Raw genomic sequence first — 21,252 nt, forward strand, 5'->3', positions numbered from 1 at the left:
TAGGAGACGAGGTCATTGGCACAGAAACTTCATCTCTAGTAGGGAAAGAGACGGAAATGTATCAAACGTTTAAAGAAGGTGAAGCTTGAAGCATGATCTTTCTCCCAAAAGTTCACTAAATGTGAAATATCCTTAGTGCAGAATCAATAATGAGCTGCGTTAAAAGATTTTAAACTCAGGTTTTTTAGAAATTCCTACTAAATGAACTTTGCTCATATTCTGTGAGCAACATTATTTTTGTGTTTATTGTTTTTTTAATAGTGAAATTACACCTTGTACAGATTGAGTACATGTTGATTGTAACTATGAAACTGTACAGTTTTGTATTTCAGTATTTCACTACAAATCTATTTAATAGTACTGCTATTACTTTGGAAAGTTTCCTATAATAAAAGTACATAAATGCTATTTCAGAAAAAAAAATGCTTTGGTGGGTTGTGTGTCATTTTTTTAAATTTGCTTTAATGTTTTGTATTTTACAGAAGAAAAATCAGTGCACAAAAATAATATTTGTATTGCAATGTACAGAAGTTGAGCGTCAAGATTAATTATCATGTCCATCAAGTGCTGTTATTAATGACTGTGACAAGCTCTTGTGAGTCATCATTTCATGCCACCACTTGTCAATCATTTATATTTGTGATTCTTTCTCCTTTGTTCACCTGAGAATCAGGTTGAGTCAGCATGAATCACGTTCGTGCTTTCACAAACTCTTTGCCAAAACATTAAGGGAACTATTTTATAAATCACTCATGAAAACATACTAGCTTTTAAGGAAGTGTGGCAACTAAAAAATAATACACCTGACGGATACAACTGGGTAAATTCAGGTAATGTTGAATGTTTTTTGGTAGATGTGGCAGTATACTTACCAACTGCATATTAACTTACTGTAGTAATATTCCATAAATAATTTAATTATCCTCGTAAGAATTTATTAACCCTTTTATAAACAGACTATTGGTTTCAGTGTAGTTGCTGAATATCTATTAGTAGTTACTAACTCACGCTTTAAAAGGTATAGCAGAATGAACTGGAACTTTAAAATGAGACAATTAATAAAGAGTAATTAACATAATTTACAACGATTTATAAAACTGTCGCATCACATTAGACTTGGATTTGATTTCTGGTTGGTGATTGTTGGTTTGATTGCTCTGGTGTCTTCAATATCATTTTGATTAGTGTACACGTTGCCCTGAGATAGACTGGTGTCCTAATCCTGATGTACTCCAGCTTCACGGCCAGCGTTCCCAGGATACACTCTGCATCCAACGAGATCTTGACCAAGAACAAGCGCTTACTAAAGATAAATGAAATAATACATGAATTAGTTGAGTTTATTAAAGGATGACAAAAACATTTAGGGAGAAATAAGAATAAGAACCAACTCATTTGTGTTATGGAATGAATTTGACCATCATCAACAAAATATTACAATATAAGTCCAATTGAAACAATGGAAGCTTGAGCAATAAAGAATACCCAATGCGCTGACTCTCAACAATTGCTGAATTACAACAACTGGTAATTGTTACTGCATAGTGTCAATGCAGAATAATAGAGAAGACTTGGCTTAATAAAAAAGATGCACATTTGAATATTTTTTTAACAGTTATTTGTTTTATTTTTATAGTTATATTCCAGTCAAGTCAAACCAAGTATATTTATTTAAAATTTGCACAGTATATCAAGATATACAGCATGTACATTGACATTCTTACAGAATATAAAATAATATATTCATTCTTTTATTATTAATGGATTCATCTTCAGTAAACGCTCTACCTGTGTTAGGGTTGCAGAGCCTATTCTGGGAAAACTGGGCGTTTGGCATTCACACACACATTTTACACAATTATTCAGTCCTTAAGGATTTAAGATTGCCAATCCAATGTGACCTACCAGCATGTTTTTGGGAGGTAGGAGGAAACTGGAGAACCCAGAGGAAACCCAGACAGACACGGGGAGGACATGTGAAACTCCACACAGACAGTAACCTGAGCTCAGTACCAAACTGGGGACACTGGAGATGTCAGGTGGGAATCTCTAAAGGACCACTGTGCCACTGACAAGAGCTGGAACAAATGATCCAAATAGAAAAATGAGTACAATAAGAATATAATAAACAATATACTGGGGAAAGTAAGAGGAAAAACATTGATTGTACTGTACAAAAGTAAAGTGACCAAGTGGCAATAGAAAAAGTATGTGAAGTGACTCAGTGACTCCGGGAATAAACTGTTCTTTTTTATTCTTAATCTTGTTTTGGAGAATTTATCCGACTTCTCCTTACTAAATCAGATTTTTTTAAGAGCTTTCAACATGGCGGTGAGGAGCTGCGCCATCCGCCAGGACAGCAGGTGGCGGTGTTGCACCACAAAGCTGGTTTTCCAGTCAGCATGAAAACAACGAAGAAGAAGAAAAGCAAAAAAAAAAAAAAGCTCGCTACCTGGTTGCCAGGACAACGCCGATGACCCGCGTTGTTACGTTTCGTGAGAATTGATTTTATGGAAAGTTGATTTTATTTATTGTATCGTTTTATCCACGATAGTAAAACGCCGAGATGATGTCGTTAGCAAGTTAATGCGATGATTATAAGACGGTGGAATACACGAGTGTGATGATGACGGTGTGTATGAACAGTAGCATCGTTAGCAACGTTAGCTCTTGTAGCTAGCTGAACGGCTAGTTAGAGTTGAGCTTATAGCTAGAGAGAAGTCATAGTGTGATAGCTGTCTTACTAGGAACCTGAACAGAGACGAGGTTTTCCTTTCAGTTAGCTAGTTAAGCTAGTTAAGCTAAGCTCCAGCACCTTACAAGCTTTATGCTAGCAAGCAAATCTAATGGAACTGTCATTAACGCTAAAGAAAACACACACACACACACACACACACAAACACACACACATCTATGTGTATGTATGTGTATGTGTGTGTGTGTGTGTCAGCTCAGACCTTGCTGTGTATTATATAAAGGGAAAATAACACTTAGGGGGCGTGCTGTTATAGAAAAATAATCAACAGTGGGAAGCTGAGTTACTGTCACTACCCTAAAGTTGATTATTTTGCCATAACAACATACATCCCAAAGTGTTTTATTCCTCTTATAGCACAGCAATCCGCCAACCGTCACATTTTCTAATTCATTAATGAACGAATGTCATACTTTTTATCCATTTATAGGTACGTTGAATGTTATGGAACGTCCACACAACAAGTTAGTTCCTGTTCTCACTATAAACAGTCATTCAGTCACCATCTCCTCTTTATTTCTCTATTTTAAAGTTAATAAAACAAGCAACAACAAAAAAATACAGCTCGTCTTGAGCACAAAGTCCTCCTCCTGTTACAAAGCGCTGACACTGGAGACTCTTTCCATGTTTCTTAAATATCCGATAAACGTCATCTAACAGAAACCTTCAGCATATCCATGATTAGATTTTTCTTTAAATAGCATTTTTTAATCTGTTTATCATCAGTGTACACGTTTCTGTAGTTGTGTTGTTACTATGGAAATGATAAAGTGTTAGCATGAGCGTGTTAATATAAATCCGTGCTTTGCCTTGAAGTCGGGACTCCTGTCAGAGCTCCTATTTTAGAAAATTAATCAACACCTCCTGACCAATCAGAATCGAGTACTCGGCAGCGTTGCGGTGTAAAGTGTAATTAACCTGGTAATGGTTTATTTCTCAGGCTGTCCCTTTATGGGCTCTCTCCCTTCCACTCCCTGCCATCATCCTGATCTCCGTTGGACTCTATATGCTGTTTCTTGCGGGTGTCTTATGGTGCCATCACTGTCTCAAGGTGGGCATCATTTTCCAGAGTCACTTCTGCTTCTGTAACGGCTAATACGGGCGACGCGTCCTGTTAAATTATCTGGTGTATAAACTCATGTGCTCATGAAATATAAACGTTGTCAGTTTCTGTTTTCCTGACTGTGTTAATGACATTACTGTGTTTTTGTTGTTATTGTACATTTTGTCAGCTCCACTCTAACAGACCACTTTTTTTTTTTTTTGGCTGGTGGATCATTCTTGGCGTAGCGCTGACACTGATGCTTGTATCAGGTACAAGCAGTGTTTAAAAACCCCAAGAAAGCTGCTGTACCTGATACACACTTACCTGCATCATACACACTGTCACGTCAGGGTCGCTGTTGAGCTCCCAAAACCACCACTCAAATAACACGGTCCTCCCATGGTGTCTTTCTATTAATAAATGAGGTAGAGGAGGACTGAGAAATTGTGTGTATCGACACACGGGTGTGTGTCTACGTAGCTTCTTACTGATTGATCTTTTTTTGCAGACCCAGTGCAGTCCTCAGTGTACAAACTGCTGCCCGAGTGTATCTCCTTTTGAGTACTGTCACATGTGCGCTCAGTCATGTGACTGTCACCCACCATCTCTTCACACGTGCCTTGACCACTCCTGCCCCACTTCTAATGTAAGAGCTACCAGATTTCTGTTGGGGTATCGAACGAGGTAGAAAACATGAAGAAGTTAAAAAAAAATCTCCACATCTTATTGTATCGTCACCCAGTAGAAAAATATTTAATGTCGTATATCAGATGTTAGTTAGGGATGCATCGATACTGATAGTGGTACCATGCACGTTTACTCGTACTCGTAAAAATGCTCCGATAACAACATTGAGCCTAGTGAACGTTGCTGCCCTAATGAACAGGAGACACGTGAATTGCTAACGTGGTTGAAGGTACAGAGAGCACAGAGCACGTGGCACAGAAACTGTCACGCGTGAGAGCAGTTCAGTTCTGCGAGCACTGAGCACTGAGACCTGAGACCTGCACACTTCAGGTCAAAACGTCGCTTGCGAGTCGAGGCGCAATTCACATCTCACTGATACTGCACTGTGCGCTCAATCGCCCTCATTCTCGCTATTAAAGACACAGTTTAAACATCATGAGAGCTTAAATATAAAACTCAGCATGAGGAGTTCATTGCTAGCAGCAGACTGCAGCAACCAACATGAACAGAGCTGATATTAAGTAGGTTCCTCAACGAATACCGAAAAACCTCGTACTCAGTCTGAATAAATAGTACTGATGCGCCTGTAGTCTCATTATAACACTCAAAGGTGATGTGTAAGATTTTGTTTTGATTCTGTGGCTGTTATCTTAGTAATATCATAACTCTGCTGTTACAAACGCAACATTTTTTTCAATTGATTTAATATAAAAAAAACAAGCTTCACGTTATATGTTAATGTACTGGCTTCAGGGTGCGTGTATGACACAGTTGATTTATCTGTATGATGATGCGTGATGTGCTGTTCATGATGTGACCTTGTGTGCTGCAGTGTGCCATGTGGGACTGCGCCTGCACCCCTCAGCCTCCTCAGTGTGACTCCATCAACTGCTTATGCTGCGAGATCAAGTTCAAATAGAGACAAAATGGAGGATTTGTACTTCCAAGTACAGAAGGTTTCCGTGTAGACTGAGCCGTGAATGTGGTCATGTGTTCAGAAGTGCTTTTGTGCTTATGTTTACAGCGAGTATGAGCTTCTTTTCTCCATTCGCTGCACATTTCGTTAAACACATCCTTTTTTTAGAATGTCTTTGTGTTTTATGTTTACTGACGTCACATGCTTTTTCAGAGCTAGCATTCGAGTTCTTGCTTTCTGATGAGCTTTAACCTAGCTAGGCCATTTTTTCAGTGTTTACTAACAGCAGGTGTGATATATTACTTGTGCTAAAGTTCCCAACATTTATACCAGCATTAAAAATTTACAAACAGAATCATGGCCTTTTCCATATCCAGGCTTTTTAATTTGACCATGTGATTGAGAGTTGTGATAGTTTTCACTGAAGAGAAATGTTATACACTTATTCAGATATGCAGAACTGGGCTGACAAACGGAACCATGGTTTTGGTGGTTCTTGTGGTTTGGTGGTTTTTGTGGTTCTGACACTTTTTCTCGTCTCTCCATTTGAAATAATAAGCACAAGTCACTTATAGTGGTTCCTGTAATTATACTGCACATGCTGTGGCCTGTGTGTTTCTGCTGTAACAGCACTAACACCAGTTTTCTAACCTTTTGTTCTAACACTACATTCTAACTTATGTTAGAATTGATTTTATAGATTTTTATTTTATTTTTGTATTTGTGTAGAAACATGCTGTATAGTCTTTAAACAGGAAAATAAATCTTTTCATTTTTAAATATGTGTAGACCATTTGTGTTCTTGTTTTCTGTGACATTTCAGTTGAAGATTTTCTCCTGTAAGATGACATCAGGACAAGTTACACAATGTACACAATGAATTTGTTTCAGAATTTTTAAGTAGTATTGTACAGGTTCGTCTGCAGTAACCGCTTTATCCTGGTTAGGGTTGAGGCGAATCCGGAGCTTTTCCCGAGATCACTGTTCACAGAATTACAGTACTGTGCAAAAGTCTTAGGCACCCTATTTTTTTTTTTTTAGTACAAACTTTGTTATAGATTTTTATTTTATGACTTCTACATTACTGATTCAGTACAAAAACATTTTAGATTCCAAACATTAGTTTTCCAGCACAAAATTAGATGTTACAGAAAAATGCCTGTATGTCAGTAAAGAAAGCAGCAGGTTACATAAGAGACACTTTTCAGACAAAAAAACATAATGAAGGCTGCTGGGTTTTGCTGCAAAAATAAGAAGCGAGTCGACAGTCAAAGTCTCCAGAAGAACTGTGGCTGCTTCTGCAAGATGCTCAGTAACACTTACAGCTCAGTTCCTTATAAAACTGCACACACTGTACCTGAGACTACTGTTTTTTTTTTAAGTGAAGGATTGTCACACCAAATATTGACTTTGTTTCATTTATTACTGTTTACTGCTCTTTATAGTATTTTTTTTAATGTAGAAACATTTAATTTCATTCTTTTTGAAGGCATCTTTGCTCTACAGCATTTCTTTGCATGTGCCTAAGACTTTTGCACAGTACTGTAGGTTTGATTGTACAGTGGCATTTTTTGCCTTGTTATCTTTAATAATTGCGATCATTTTCTCAAAAGACCGTTTCATACAGGAAATACATTTCAACAATATTTCTAAATAAAATTATTTGACTACATTCTGACCAGTATCTAGAGAAAAGAATACAGAAAGGACCTGAGTGATATGAACATAGGCCATGCTTCTTTTACTTGCTGTTATATATATATTGACTTTTATATGCTATTAAATATTACCTGCTTCTCTGAGTATAATAAGTCTTATAAACTTTCGCATATTTTGTGAGGAAACATAATTCTCCTCGCAGACTGAAGTATGAAGGTTTCTTGGGAACTAGTATACTAATATACACTCACTGACCACTTGATTCATTCATGCAATGCATAAATTCATGCAGATTCAGGTCATGAGATTTATTTATTGTTCACATCAAATACCAGAACGAGAAAAAACTGTGTGATGTCAGTGACTGTGACCGTGGTGTGTTTTTGTGGTTTGAGTATTTCAAAAGCTGCTGATCTCCTGGGATTTTCACACACAACAGTCTCTAGAGTTTACACAGAATGGTGAGAAAAAAAAAAACATGATGGTGAGAAAAAGTCCAGTGAGCGGCAGTTATCCGGCCGGAAATGGCTTTTTGATGAGAGAGATTTGGTTCAAGACTGGTTCAAGCTAACAGCTCAAAAAAATCACTCTTTACAACCGTGGTGAGCAGAAAAGCATCTTGAAGCGGATGAGCTACATCAGCAGAAGAAGACATCGAGCTCCACTCCTGTCAGCCGAGAAGAGGAATCCGAGGCTACAGTGGGCACAGACTCACATAACCGGACAGCTGAAGATTGGAAAAGCATCGTCTGGTCTTTTTCCAATGTCCAGTTCCATTCTGATGTTTGATGTGAACATTAACTGAAGCTCTTGACCTGTATCTGTATGATTTTATCCACTGCACTACTAACACAGGATTGGCTGATTGGATAAATGCTACTTACTCTTTAAGGCTCTAATTTATCCAAATTTGGTCAAAGAACACATGATAGACATCATGTTCAAACTCTAGATAAGTACTGCATTTGCGTAAAATGCTACGTAGTAAGGAATCTGGTTCGTAGAGTTTTGTCTTTGATAAATACATCAGATAAGTATCATATTATACACATATCATGCCAGCAGTCATTAACTCATATATCACTCAGACCTGACATCATACTTTCTCTGGAACAAATATGTTTCTAATAAATATGTTTCTTTATAATCCAAGTAATGTGGTTAAATAACATGAAAAAATACACCCCACAGATACATGGCGTATAATTGATCATAATATGATGAACAATCTAAATTAGCATAATGGACAATAATTGATTCAGTTTAAGGACTTTGGTCTCAGAACACACTCTTACACTCACACTCACTTTTTAATCAAGTTCTCATTTAGTATTGTTGTACCATAATGTCACCATACAGCATAATATCATTTTTTGAACACCTTCTAAATACTCAGGTGATTATCTGTAACCTGGCAACCAGTGATATGAGATTTCACCTAGTTCCATTCTTAGCTCACTTCTTTTCTTTCCTTATCTTTTCATCATTCTTTTGTTTCTTTCATGCATTCTTGCTTGTCTTTTCTGAACATTATGTTCCTGAGTGCAGTCTACAGTCAGGTTGCATGCAGGTGCGCACGCACACACACACACACACACACAGAGCTGGTCCTTGTGTGTGTGTGTGTGTGTGTGTGTGTGTGTATGTGTGTTTTTCCTCCACAGGTAGTGAAACTGAAGTCTGAAGTGTGGGAGAACAGGAAGAGAAAGAACAAGGCAGTTAAGTTTCACATGGCAGACTGTAGTTTCTATTGCCATTTGATCTGATCTGTTTTGTCAGTTTATGTGCTGCAATAGCATTTCTTTCTCTAATTACTGTCTTGTGTTAAATTACTTTGAATGTGATTAAATGAATCATATACTGTATATCACATATATATCATATGTGCATTTTGGCACAAAGGAGATCTCAGGTGATACACATGTACAGTTTATTTATATAACATAATTCACATCAAAAGCAAAATCTTACCTACTTTAATCAAATTCTCAACATTTCATTCCTTGTTTTAATTTTATAGACTCTTCATAATTTTTTGTTTCACATGAAAGCATTCTAGTTTGCTTTGCTGCTCAAAGGAACAAAACAAATATAAAAATGATATATTATTCAATAATATTCAACTGTACATGAATTTTTGTAGATGAATATGTATATTTTTTAACTGATATATATATATATATATATATATATATATATATATATATATATATATATATATATATATATATATGTAAAATACAGTATTGATTGTACATTATTTATGGAATATAATGTATATTATATATTTTATATTATATTTTATATATGAGTATGTTCAATATACTGTATATTCATGGCAATACAAAAATATCAGTGTGGTTTTGACATTAATAATAATAATAAAAACCTCAGAAATGTAATAGCTTTATTTATAATGCAGTTTTGTAGCATCTTGCATTAAAGTGTATATAATTCAACAATTACAATTAAAATACACGGACTCTAAAATGCGGAACAGTTTGTCCCCTATTCCGGATTAGTAGGGAAGTATTTTCTTGTTGCACTCACGTATACCGGAAACTTAATTGTTTTTCCTTCTTATAGTAGTCACACCTCCTGCGCTATGATTGGCTAATGGTTCGTAAACATCATGTACAATTGGCGCAGCGTTTGTGTGTACGAGCTGTTAGCCAATCAAAGCGCAGGAGGCGGGCATTGTCAGAAAGTCGGGTTAGCAAAACACGAACCGCTGATGCATCTCAAACTGGAACATTTTGAGGTCATGAAACGGGAACAAAGAAGCTTATTTTCGTTATTGGTTCTCTGAAAACACAAAACTGTGTTTTATCTAATCTAAACCCAGTGGTATGTTCTGGTTGATGCATTAGTGAAGAAGACGTTTGTCTTTGCCGATTGTCTTCACCATGGATCAAAGAGACAGTGTTAATGCTGACTCTGATAGATCCACTGGCTCTGAAGGTAAGTAGCTAAACAAACTAACATGTTTAACGTTTGTGCAGCCTCAGTCAATTGGTCTCGGAGTGTATTTACTGTGCGTTTTGTCTTTAGCTCGCTGTCAGCGATGGAGGAATCAAAGCGGGTTTTGGTGAGTGTGTCCTTTTTGTCGTCTCGCGAAATAAACTGGTTTGAGAAGAAATCCCGGTGTCCGGAATAATGACCCCACTCATTAGACAGCACACCACAGACCCGTATAATACACCGCAGACCCGTATAATACACCGCAGACCCGTATAATACACTGCAGACCCGTATAATACACCGCAGACCCAAACAGTACACCGCAGACCCAAACAGTACACTACAGACCCGTATAATACACCACAGACCCGTATAATACACCAAAGACCCAAACAGTACACCACAGACCCGTATAATACACCACAGACCCGTATAATACACCACAGACCCGTATAATACACCAAAGACCCAAACAGTACACCACAGACCCAAACAGTACACTACAGACCCGTATAGTACACCACAGACCCATATAGTACACCACAGACCCATATAGTACACCACAGACCCGTATAGTACACTACAGACTCATACAGTACACTACAGACCCATATAATACACCACAGACCCATATAGTACACCACAGACCCATATAGTACACCACAGACCCATATAGTACACTACAGACTCATACAGTACACTACAGACCCATATAATACACCACAGACCCATATAATACACTACAGACCCAAACAGTACACTACAGACTCATACAGTACACCACAGACCCATATAGTACACCACAGACCCGTATAATACACCACAGACCCAAACAGTACACCACAGTCCCGTATAATACACCGCAGACCCGTATAATACACCGCAGACCCGTATAATACACTGCAGACCCGTATAATACACTGCAGACCCGTATAATACACCAAAGACCCAAACAGTACACCGCAGACCCGTATAATACACCGCAGACCCGTATAATACACCGCAGACCCGTATAATACACCAAAGACCCAAACAGTACACTATAGACCCATATAATACACCGCAGACCCGTATAATACACCAAAGACCCAAACAGTACACTACAGACCCATATAATACACTACAGACCCGTATAATACACCACAGACCCAAACAGTACACTACAGACCCATATAATACACCACAGACCCATATAATACACCGCAGACCTGTATAATACACCACAGACCCATATAGTACACTACAGACCCATATAGTACACCACAGACCCATATAGTACACCACAGACCCGTATAATACACCACAGACCCATATAGTACACCACAGACCCATATAGTACACCACAGACCCGTATAGTACACCACAGACCCGTATAGTACACCACAGACCCGTATAGTACACCACAGACCCGTATAGTACACCACAGACCCGTATAGTACACCACAGACCCATATAGTACACCACAGACCCATATAGTACACCACAGACCCATATAATACACTACAGACTCATACAGTACACTACAGACCCATATAATACACTACAGACTCATACAGTACACTACAGACCCATATAGTACACTACAGACTCATACAGTACACCACAGACCCATATAATACACTACAGAGCCATATAGTACACCACAGACCCATATAATACACTACAGACCCATATAGTACACCACAGACCCAAACAGTACACTACAGAGCCATATAGTACACCACAGACCCATATAGTACACTACAGAGCCATATAGTACACCACAGACCCATATAATACACTACAGACCCAAACAGTACACTACAGACTCATACAGTACACCACAGACCCATATAGTACACCACAGACCCATATAGTACACCACAGACCCATATAGTACACCACAGACCCATATAGTACACTACAGACTCATACAGTACACTACAGACCCATATAATACACCACAGACCCATATAGTACACCACAGACCCATATAGTACACCACAGACCCATATAGTACACTACAGACTCATACAGTACACTACAGACCCATATAATACACCACAGACCCATATAATACACTACAGACCCAAACAGTACACTACAGACTCATACAGTACACCACAGACCCATATAATACACCATAGACCCATATAATACACCACAGACCCGTATAATACCCTACAGACCCAAACAGTACACTACAGACCCAAACAGCACACCACAGACCCATATAGTACACCACAGACCCGTATAATACACCACAGACCCAAACAGTACACTACAGTCTCATATAATACACTACAGGCCCAGACAGCACACTACAGACCTATAAAATGTACAACAGATCCAAATAGTATGTCACAGGACCATATAATACACCGCAGACCCATATAATACACTACAGACCCACCTAGGGTACATAATCTGAACTCCCAATATAAGGCACAATATAGTGAACATTAGCTGTTTTGGACATCATGTTTGACTTGCCAGAGCAGAAGAGCACTGAGTGTCACAGAAAAGGACATATAAATTATCTGACACACACGTCTACAGATAACGTTAACTCCAATGATTTTAAACCTTCGTCAGAGACAGGTGACCTCTGTGTACATAACTGATTACGTCTGTGCGCGTTACCAGTTCTGCAACAACAATCCAATGGTCAATAAATCCTGCAGCACTTCACACATTTCTGGCCAAATATAGTTTCTTGTGGTCTTACTTTTTACTCCTGACCCATCAAGGCCTCCCTTCTCGTAGGTAATCCACTATTGCTGCTGCTCTAAAATTAATTCTTGGACCATATTACCAATATGACATCATTATTAAAAATCAGTGCCTAGCAAGGGTTCAAGTTCAAAAACGGCATTTGAGTGGAAGTAATTTATTTAATGTTAATGTGAATGTTTTAATACATACATATATACATCAAAATGTCAGCCCATGGCAGAAGCTCGAAGGTAGTCCAGCAGTTCTGCAGAATAAACAGGTACAAGGCACACTGTACATGGCAAATTTTCTCTTTCTGACACACACACTCTCTCTCTGTTCATCCCTTTTTATCCAGGTTGCTTGGTCTGTGTAATAACTTTGCCTACGTGGTGATGCTGAGTGCCGCTCATGACATTTTAAAACAACAGGAGTCTCATAACGCAACAGTGCCGGTACGTTTGTGTATTTTTTTTCCCCCATTTTAATGTTTGTTGTCTATTATGCCAGTGAAGCGAGCTGTCCTGAATATCAGTACGATAACAGAGTGGATGAATGATTGGTAACACTATATTTGAAGCAGAGTTGCTAAGAAAGTGTTGTCCTTGCATTTGAAAAAAAAAAATCATATCATTATTTTCCTTTGTGTATTTTATTTCCTTTGTTTCTGCAGTCTACAGACCTCCTACACTCACACAGCGGAAACAGCAGCAACAGTAGCCGCTACGACTGCAACCCCGTGTCTACTGCAGTAAGTCTTTAACACAGATTCCTGCACTTCCATTTAAACTGGTGGTAAATTTGAAGCGAAAAAAAGGCATTTTGACGCGATCAGTTTTAAGTAAGAAAAATGCCAGATTAGTTCGTGGTTTGTTCTGTCACTTCCCCCTGTCTGTGATTGGTCCAAATATCATACGGCGGTCCGCCGTTTGCTTGCGTTGTGGAAGCATCGATCCACAGAAATCTTAAATATGCCACCTCCAACTCTGTCACTCATCAGTTTCTTGCTTTGCCGCATTTCACCACCAGTGTGTTGATGCTTTATAGGTTCCTGACTGTGCTTGTTTTGTTGTATTAATTCTTTCTTTCTGCTTTCAGGCTGTTCTTCTGGCTGACATCTTACCCACTCTAGTGATCAAATTGACAGCGCCGTTTGTCATACACAAAATGCCTTATGGGTACTGCCTTCCAATATATTTACTGTAGTTTAAAAATGCAGTTTGTAATTTCTAGGCCTATGATGATGTCATAACTTTTTCAGATGTTATTCGCAATACTGGCATGTGGTAGTGCTCTTGCTTCTGTTTCAGGCTTTTGTTTGCTTGATAACCTCTTCGTTGCAGTTGTATCTGGTCTCTCGGGTGGCTAGGAACTCTAAAAACTACAAACTGCTCCATTCCAATAGGAACACATTAGAATTTTACTGCTCAATAAATCAGTAGCAGATGAACACAAGACCGAAACCTTTGCGTGCTATGTATTTTACATTATTGTTGATTGCTGACTTTTGATTGGCAGTTTCCGTATTCTGGTGTGTGTCGCCACGGCAACGACCAGCTTCTTAGTGGTGTCATTTTCTTCAACTGTGTGGATGAGCATATTAGGTAATGTGTATATCTGTGTGTGTGTGTGTGTGTGTGTGTGTGTGTTTCTCTTATTCTTAACTGTGCTGAGTGATGTGTTACTGCTTGTGTGTGTAGGTGTGATCTTTGCCAGTGTGAGTTCAGGACTGGGCGAGCTCTCCTTCCTCTCCCTCACGGTCTATTTCAGCAGGTACAGCTCCTTTTGCTCGGGTAACAGCACACTGAACGATGAATCACACAGCGAAGTCAACAGTAAATAAAAAATGTGTTCTGTATCAGCCAAACTGCAGGATTTTGCGATCTGTATGCATGGGCATTTTTGAATGAAGTAAAAGGGAACAAGGATAATTATTTTGGTGAAAGAGTTCAGTCATAATTCTTTGGAAGTGTGACTCGTCTCATTCCCTAAACGTGCTCAAATACTCCAATCCTGTCTTCTGTTGCAGTAACGTTAGAGCCAGCATTACCGAGTTCAGCTTAGAATCAAGTCTGAATCATAAAGGAGTCATTTTCCAAATCAGTTCTTCTTATTGGATTTGTTGAACCAGTTCAAAAGGCTATCTGACTCAGGCTTTATGTGTCAGCTATGAATTATCAGCAATATTGGCTTAAGAAGTTTAAAGGAAGGGAAAAAGACTTGTTACACACTTTACACACGTCACTTCACTTCACTACACTTTTGAGTGTACTGGGAGTTTTTTATCCAGACTATTGATTGATATTCCTTAAAGGATTCTTTAAAAATCCTTTAAAATGGAAGGTGAATGAAAGAAAGCTTGATTGAAGGTGGGTGAAACTGAATCAGATAAATGAATCTGATTCAATTCATTGAAACAGACAGTTCAAAAGAATTGACTCATTCACTGAGTCACTAATAAAAGTACTAAGTTGCTTCCTGTGATTCTGATTCGGTGATTGTGATCCCGCACGTGTAACTGATCAGCAATAAAACTGCCCTGATTAGCATTATTTCCTGTTTGTTCCTGTTTGTATTATTTCCTGATTCAGTGGCCAGTGAAAAAGTCAGAAGTTGTGGTGGGTTGTACATGTGCAGCATCTTGTGATGTGACTATTTGGTTTTTTTTTTTTAAATAGTCTTCTCTCTGTCTCTCCGTAAGTGATGTGCTGAGCGGATGGGGATCAGGTACAGGAGGAGCAGGAGTGGCCGGCGCTTTCCTTTACTCTGCTTTTACACAGGCTGGGCTTTCACCCCGAGTTACGCTGTTGATCATGCTGGTCATCCCTGCTGTTATGCTGATCAGGTCAGAGCAAGTCTTCCAACATTCTGAAGGCTAATTTAACATCACCTCTAGCGTATTTGTCTGTCCTCTACATCACATGCTTCTCAGGACCCTGCTTCATCACATCCTTCCTCTTTTCCTTCTTTCCAGTTACTTCCTCCTTCTAGTCTTCCCTCCCTCCTTCCCACAGTGGAAGTCTGGGTCTGGTTTGCTCTCTGGGGAAGACTTTCAGGAACGGCGGCCCTTAATAGTGGATGATAACGATGAAGATTTTGTTCAAGATGAGAAAGGGAGAGGTGGGATGTAACACATTTGTGTAGCGGAATATCATTTGCTCTGTAAGAGTGTGATGTATTTACATGGTAACTTGTTTAGATAACTGTAGTGGAAATGCTTTCTCCATCCTGACAGAGGACCGATGCACCAGACCCCTGACCTTCTCAGACAAACTACATATCCTGAAAGTGAGTTTGTGTGTGTGTGTGCGCGTGCATGTGTGCATGCCAGTGCTTCCTGCTTATGTTGCCTGCATGTGCATGTGCATTTGTATTTGGTCTTGGTGTTGGTGTGTGAATTTGTAATCAATCAAAATGCGTCCAGTCCTGCATGAGCTTGAACTCACACTTGTTTGCACATGTGTGTGTGTGTGTGTGTGTGTGTGTGTGTGTGTGTGTGTGTGTGTGTGTGTGTGCGCGCGTGTGTGCGCGCATTTCCTTTTTTTTTTTCTTTTTTTTTTTTTTTTTTTGATTGAACTTCTTACTGAAATGAAACTTGCCTTTTTGTTCTATCCTAAGTACGTTTGTAACCAGTGTGTGGTTCGTTGGTCAAGTGTAAAACCTGGGTGCGGTCTAGAAAACTGGTCTCTGGTCCATTTGGTGAATTTATTTCTCATGTGATTGCATTCACTCAAGACCACTCAAATTTCTGGTGCCACGAATTTCAGTGTATCTCTAATACAAACACAGTTGACAAAAATGGACGCTTCACTAAAAAAAAAACAACAACAATATTAAACACAAATGAAATAAATTACAGAAATTATGTAAACCTTAATAACAACAAAAACAGGATGTATGTGTTTTCTTCTATTATGCAAAATTTTTACACACACCAGAAGAAATTGCTTCAACGTTCAAAGGAATTAAAACACCCTTAGACTGTTACCATAATGTTGCTCTTGGTGTGTGTGTGTGTGTGTGTGTGTGTGTGTTTGTATCACTGTTTCAGGGTCTGCTAAAGTTTACTGTGCCTCTATGCGTGGTCTACTTTGCTGAATATTTCATTAACCAGGGATTGGTAAGTGCCTGAATCACTTCTCACTGAGGCACTGAATTCTAAAGCAAGAAACTATTTGTAGACTATAAGCTTCATGTTTTATAGCAGAACTGGTGTGTTGAAAATTAATCTATACTCTCCGCTTAATCCCATTAGGAACCACTCTAGAAGCTTTGATATTAAGAGATTAATATTTTTTTCCCCTCATTTTTCCTTCTCTCTCTCTGTCTCTCCAGTTGGAGTTGCTCTACTTCCCTGCTTCCAGTTTGTCTCACGCAGAACAGTATCGTTGGTAGGATTCAGTTTCCCTCTGATCCTAATGTCTGAATGAAACGCAGAAAACAACCCAGAATGTTTTTTTTTTCCATTCTTGTGTATGTCTGAGTGATTTTTAACGGCGTGTTTATTTCAGGTATCAGACTCTGTACCAGATTGGTGTGTTCATATCCCGCACTTCGCTCTACTGCATTAAGATCAGGAGAGTCTGGGTGCTTTCTGTGTTGCAGGTGCGTGAAAAGTTTGTGAAATGTATTTTCACATACAACAAAAGAATACAGGGGTAACAGACAATAACAGACAAACAGAAGTGAAGACACACAGAAGCTGAAGTGAAGAAGTGAAGAAGAAGAAGTGTAAGGAAAAGCATTTCTGGGCTGAGCTTAGAAGGAGTAGAGACAGCAAACATTAGACTCATAGTTCCAGAAAACGATACAGATATATGATTCATCATTCACGCAGAGTTACAGCAGAGACTCAACTTGGCTAGTTAACAATCTACGAAATGATGAGCATGATGGTGTGGTGATGGTGGATTTTCCCTTTGGAAATCAGTATTTCTTTTATGTTGTAGATGATAGTGTTTGCAAATCTCTGACAATCTGTAAAAACCCTGATAGATCCAAAATGATTCCATACAGACCCCAGGTGTTGTTTAGTTCTGAAAATAATATTTCACTTTGTATTAAATTTAGATCATGAGTCATTGAAGAGCCACAATCAACCCACAAATCAAACTATAGATCATTTTTATCAGCCAAACAAAATTTACTCGAAAAATGAAAACACACGGGATATTCTCAAACCACGTGAACGTTCCAGGGGAAATGATGCTACATCCCTGTGAGTTACATACATGCATGTGGGTTGGAGTGTTTCATTTGAAGTGTGTTAAGAGTTTTGTGACAGGACCAAAGAACATTTTGGTTTGTTTGCTGATTGGTTTAGTTTAGTTTCACACTGCATGTAATTAAACGAACCAAAAAGTAAAAACTTCATATATATATATATATATATATATATATATATATATATATATATATATATATATATATATATATATATATATATATATGAAAATAACTCGTAAAACTCTTTCATTCATCGGTGAGAAACACGGTGATGAAAAAAGGGTTAACAAACTTTTACCAAGTGCATGTAGAAATCACAGAAATCACCCTAGCTTGGAGAACATGAAGTCGGAGCCCAGTAATTTACTAGAGAATTATATATCTAAATTGAGCACAATTTATACTAATTAAATATTTTCTTTGTGTCTTTCAGTGTGTGAACGCAGTCGTGCTGCTTATTTCAGTGTATTGCCAGTTCTGGCCATATGTTTGGGTCGTGTTTTTAATAGTTCTGTATGAAGGTTTGCTGGGAGGAGCCGCCTACGTTAACATCTTCTACTTAATCAGAGTTGAGGTGTGTGCATTTTATTTTGTTATCTTATATAATACAGCAAATCATGACCCATGAAGGGGCTTTGTTTATTTGCACTATGCACTTTTTGGCACTGATGTTTTGGGTTTTTGCGTTGCAGACTGGGGACCGTGAGAGGGAATTTGCGATGGCTGCAGCGAGTGTGGGAGACAGTATAGGCATTGCTCTCTCTGCAGCACCAGCCATTCCAATACACAACTACTTCTGCTCTCTGTGAGGGAGACCACAGACAGACAGACAGAAAGACAGAGGTCTTAGTGTACTTTATGCAGACACAACGTTAAGCTGGCCTCCACAAACATTATCACTTATTACAGAGCACAGAGGCTTTGTTCACCATGTTGTGCACACTGGAGAACTCTGAGAAAGAACACACTATGTGACCAAGACTGTGGTTGGTCTGTACAAATGAGCCATGCTCAAGATGATTCATTCCAAGATGGATGACTTTGAGGAACAAACCAACAAACCGCAGTGGGTGTGTGAGCTCGTAAGCTCGCAAAGGTGTTTCCATCTCCACATTAAGCATGCCGAGGCCTTTAAGTTGGTGGTATATTTCAAACCATGGAAGAAGCAAAAGAAAAAGAACTTTTCTCTGTCTACTTAAAAAAAAAAAAAAAAAAAAAACTTATATAGTGTGTTTTTTCTAGAACATTCACAGGTAAGGTGAGCAGACTTCATAACATCGTGGTGTTGCCAGGTCACTTTTGGCACAGATGACCCCATTTTGACATTTCCCAAACTGCATTTCCCACCCAGCTACAAACTGCAGAGGGTAAAGGCTAGCATGTGCTTCCTCCAAGACATGTGAAGCCAGCCAGTTTCATCTTTTTTTTTTTTTTTTTTTTAGAACTGATGCTCATGCTGCATTACGGGGCAGTGTAACACACTCTGAGGAAAGCGCTATCCGCCCACTTCCGCATACACTGAAAGCTCACAGACACGCATGATTGGCTAGTGTCGCTGTGATTGACAGGGGAGAGAACTAAAAATCTCCCAATGATAGCATGAATGATTTGTCTGATATTTTGAATTTTGAAAAACCTGATATTTTATCAAATGCAGTGCAAAATAATTTATTTTGTTTATTATGTTTAAGATTAATGACATTCAATCACAGGTCAAATTATTGCACAATTTTTTTCTGGTTTAGAAACAACTGGCTTTTTTTTTTTTTTTCATTTGGAAGCCGAAAGAGAACTGTACATACAGCATTCTCACTCAAAATACAAGCTTTTTGGTTTAAAGTATACCACTAGCTTTAAGCCGTGAGAAGTTAACTGGAGCAGAAGACATTGTGGAGGCATTATACTGACATACGACTTTTGCTCATGTATTATTTTCCTTTGGCCTTTTTCCTGGCTGAGAAATGCACTATTGATTTTAATTGTGATTTTAAACATAACTGTTATAAACAGAATTTTTAGTGTGACATAATGTGTGCTTGTGAGACGAACATTTCCACATTTCCTTGTTTCTGTCTCTGGTAATGCCGACTGTTAGCCTGTCTGTTATTAATCATAATGACTTCCTGAATGCAGTTCTAAATTATAGCCTTCGTAAACGATTTCTCTTCCCGAGGACCTGCCACTGCTGACATGCCGAACAAAAACGTATAAAATTAACGTCATTAGAAGCTTTCTTCAATGTTCTTGTCCAAATAATCATTTGGAAAGTTTCAGCAGATGAGCATTTTCTAGTTTTAGCAGAAGATTTAACATTAATATATTATGGGAAGGCTGCACTAACAAGAAAGAGGTTAAACAGTGTTTAGAGCTAATCAAGATTTTTTTATTCGGAGGGTTATTTTAATTCGAATTGTGACGCACAACTTGTTTGAAAAGGTAGCTTAAAAACCGTTAAAGCCTTAATCTCTGATTAAAACACTGACCAGGATTAATTCTGATTTTTCACCATGATGTAAAAAGTAAACACCAACGATGTTATTTTTGAGATAAATCATTATTTTTCCCCTTTTGATTGAAAACTGGCAGAAAATTTCCTTTTTTATTTAGTTCTCCAATTCATCTAATATGCTGCCTTGTTGGAAATTTGAATTTAGGTGTGAAGTAATGGAGCATCGGGATTAAATTGAACCTAGTTAATTAATTAATTAATTAAATAGTTTAGTGCAATTCTGATTTAGTTTGGTACAACTGGAATAATAGAGAAACTTTTAATTTAATCCAGGTTTAAGCTTTGTTGATATCTAAATGTAGTCTAAAAGTACTTGCTCTATGTTTCTGTAATTGTTATTTTGAAAATTAATTTTATATTAAAAATATTTTAATGTATTCTTTTTATTTTCATCATCACTTTATTTGCATACTGATCCAGCAAATCTTTAAAAGGAACAGTGTATTTAAAAAAAAAAAAAAAAAGGCTGATTTTTTTTTTTTTTGGCTATACAGTGAAAATAAACCTTTTCATATTCCGCAGCTTTTTATTGGTGTTAAATACAGTGTCGATAATTTATCAGATCAGAACCAGTGTTTCATTTCAATAATCTTCACCCAGGCCCAAACATATATGTAAGGAGAAAAAAGTGCACATACAGCTAAAATGGTTAACAATGTTAGAATTACATGATTACATGATACATGATAAAAGAAATACATGATTAAAACAACAAACCCCGTAGCTATGCAGTGGAAAAAGAGATCTCGGTCATGGTCCCAGAAACCCCATGTACAATTTATTTTTGTGTCTTCTGCATT

General features: G+C 38.0%; 2 protein-coding genes across 4 annotated transcripts; both read left to right on the forward strand.

Annotated features, from left to right (window-relative positions):
- Positions 1-2,405: 2,405 nt before the first annotated feature.
- On the forward strand, positions 2,406-6,183 carry si:ch211-198p11.6 (uncharacterized). Of its 2 annotated transcripts, none has more exons than XM_053239345.1 (4): positions 2,406-2,512; positions 3,695-3,806; positions 4,309-4,446; positions 5,320-6,183. In XM_053239345.1, coding segments are annotated over exons 1-4 (339 nt in total). In that variant the 5' UTR covers positions 2,406-2,510; the 3' UTR covers positions 5,407-6,183. The 2 variants fall into 2 exon arrangements, with proteins under 2 accessions (XP_053095320.1, XP_034165918.1); XM_034310027.2 differs by having other exon boundaries at positions 2,423-2,632; positions 3,696-3,806.
- Positions 6,184-9,732: 3,549 nt separating this feature from the next.
- cln3 (CLN3 lysosomal/endosomal transmembrane protein, battenin) lies at positions 9,733-20,283 on the forward strand. 2 transcript variants are annotated; one of them, XM_053239328.1, is made up of 15 exons: positions 9,733-10,023; positions 10,114-10,150; positions 13,076-13,172; positions 13,391-13,468; positions 13,816-13,895; positions 14,236-14,321; positions 14,418-14,490; positions 15,419-15,562; positions 15,692-15,837; positions 15,917-16,005; positions 16,769-16,837; positions 17,053-17,108; positions 17,229-17,322; positions 18,377-18,517; positions 18,636-20,283. In XM_053239328.1, exons 1-15 carry the CDS (start codon positions 9,969-9,971, stop codon positions 18,750-18,752), a joined length of 1,362 nt encoding a protein of 453 aa, XP_053095303.1. In that variant the 5' UTR covers positions 9,733-9,968; the 3' UTR covers positions 18,753-20,283. The 2 variants fall into 2 exon arrangements, with proteins under 2 accessions (XP_053095303.1, XP_026772846.1); XM_026917045.3 differs by having other exon boundaries at positions 9,734-10,023; positions 15,953-16,005.
- The last annotated feature ends 969 nt before the right edge of the window (positions 20,284-21,252 follow it).

Source organism: Pangasianodon hypophthalmus, chromosome 13, assembly GCF_027358585.1.
Source record: "Pangasianodon hypophthalmus isolate fPanHyp1 chromosome 13, fPanHyp1.pri, whole genome shotgun sequence".
Taxonomy (NCBI): domain Eukaryota; kingdom Metazoa; phylum Chordata; class Actinopteri; order Siluriformes; family Pangasiidae; genus Pangasianodon; species Pangasianodon hypophthalmus.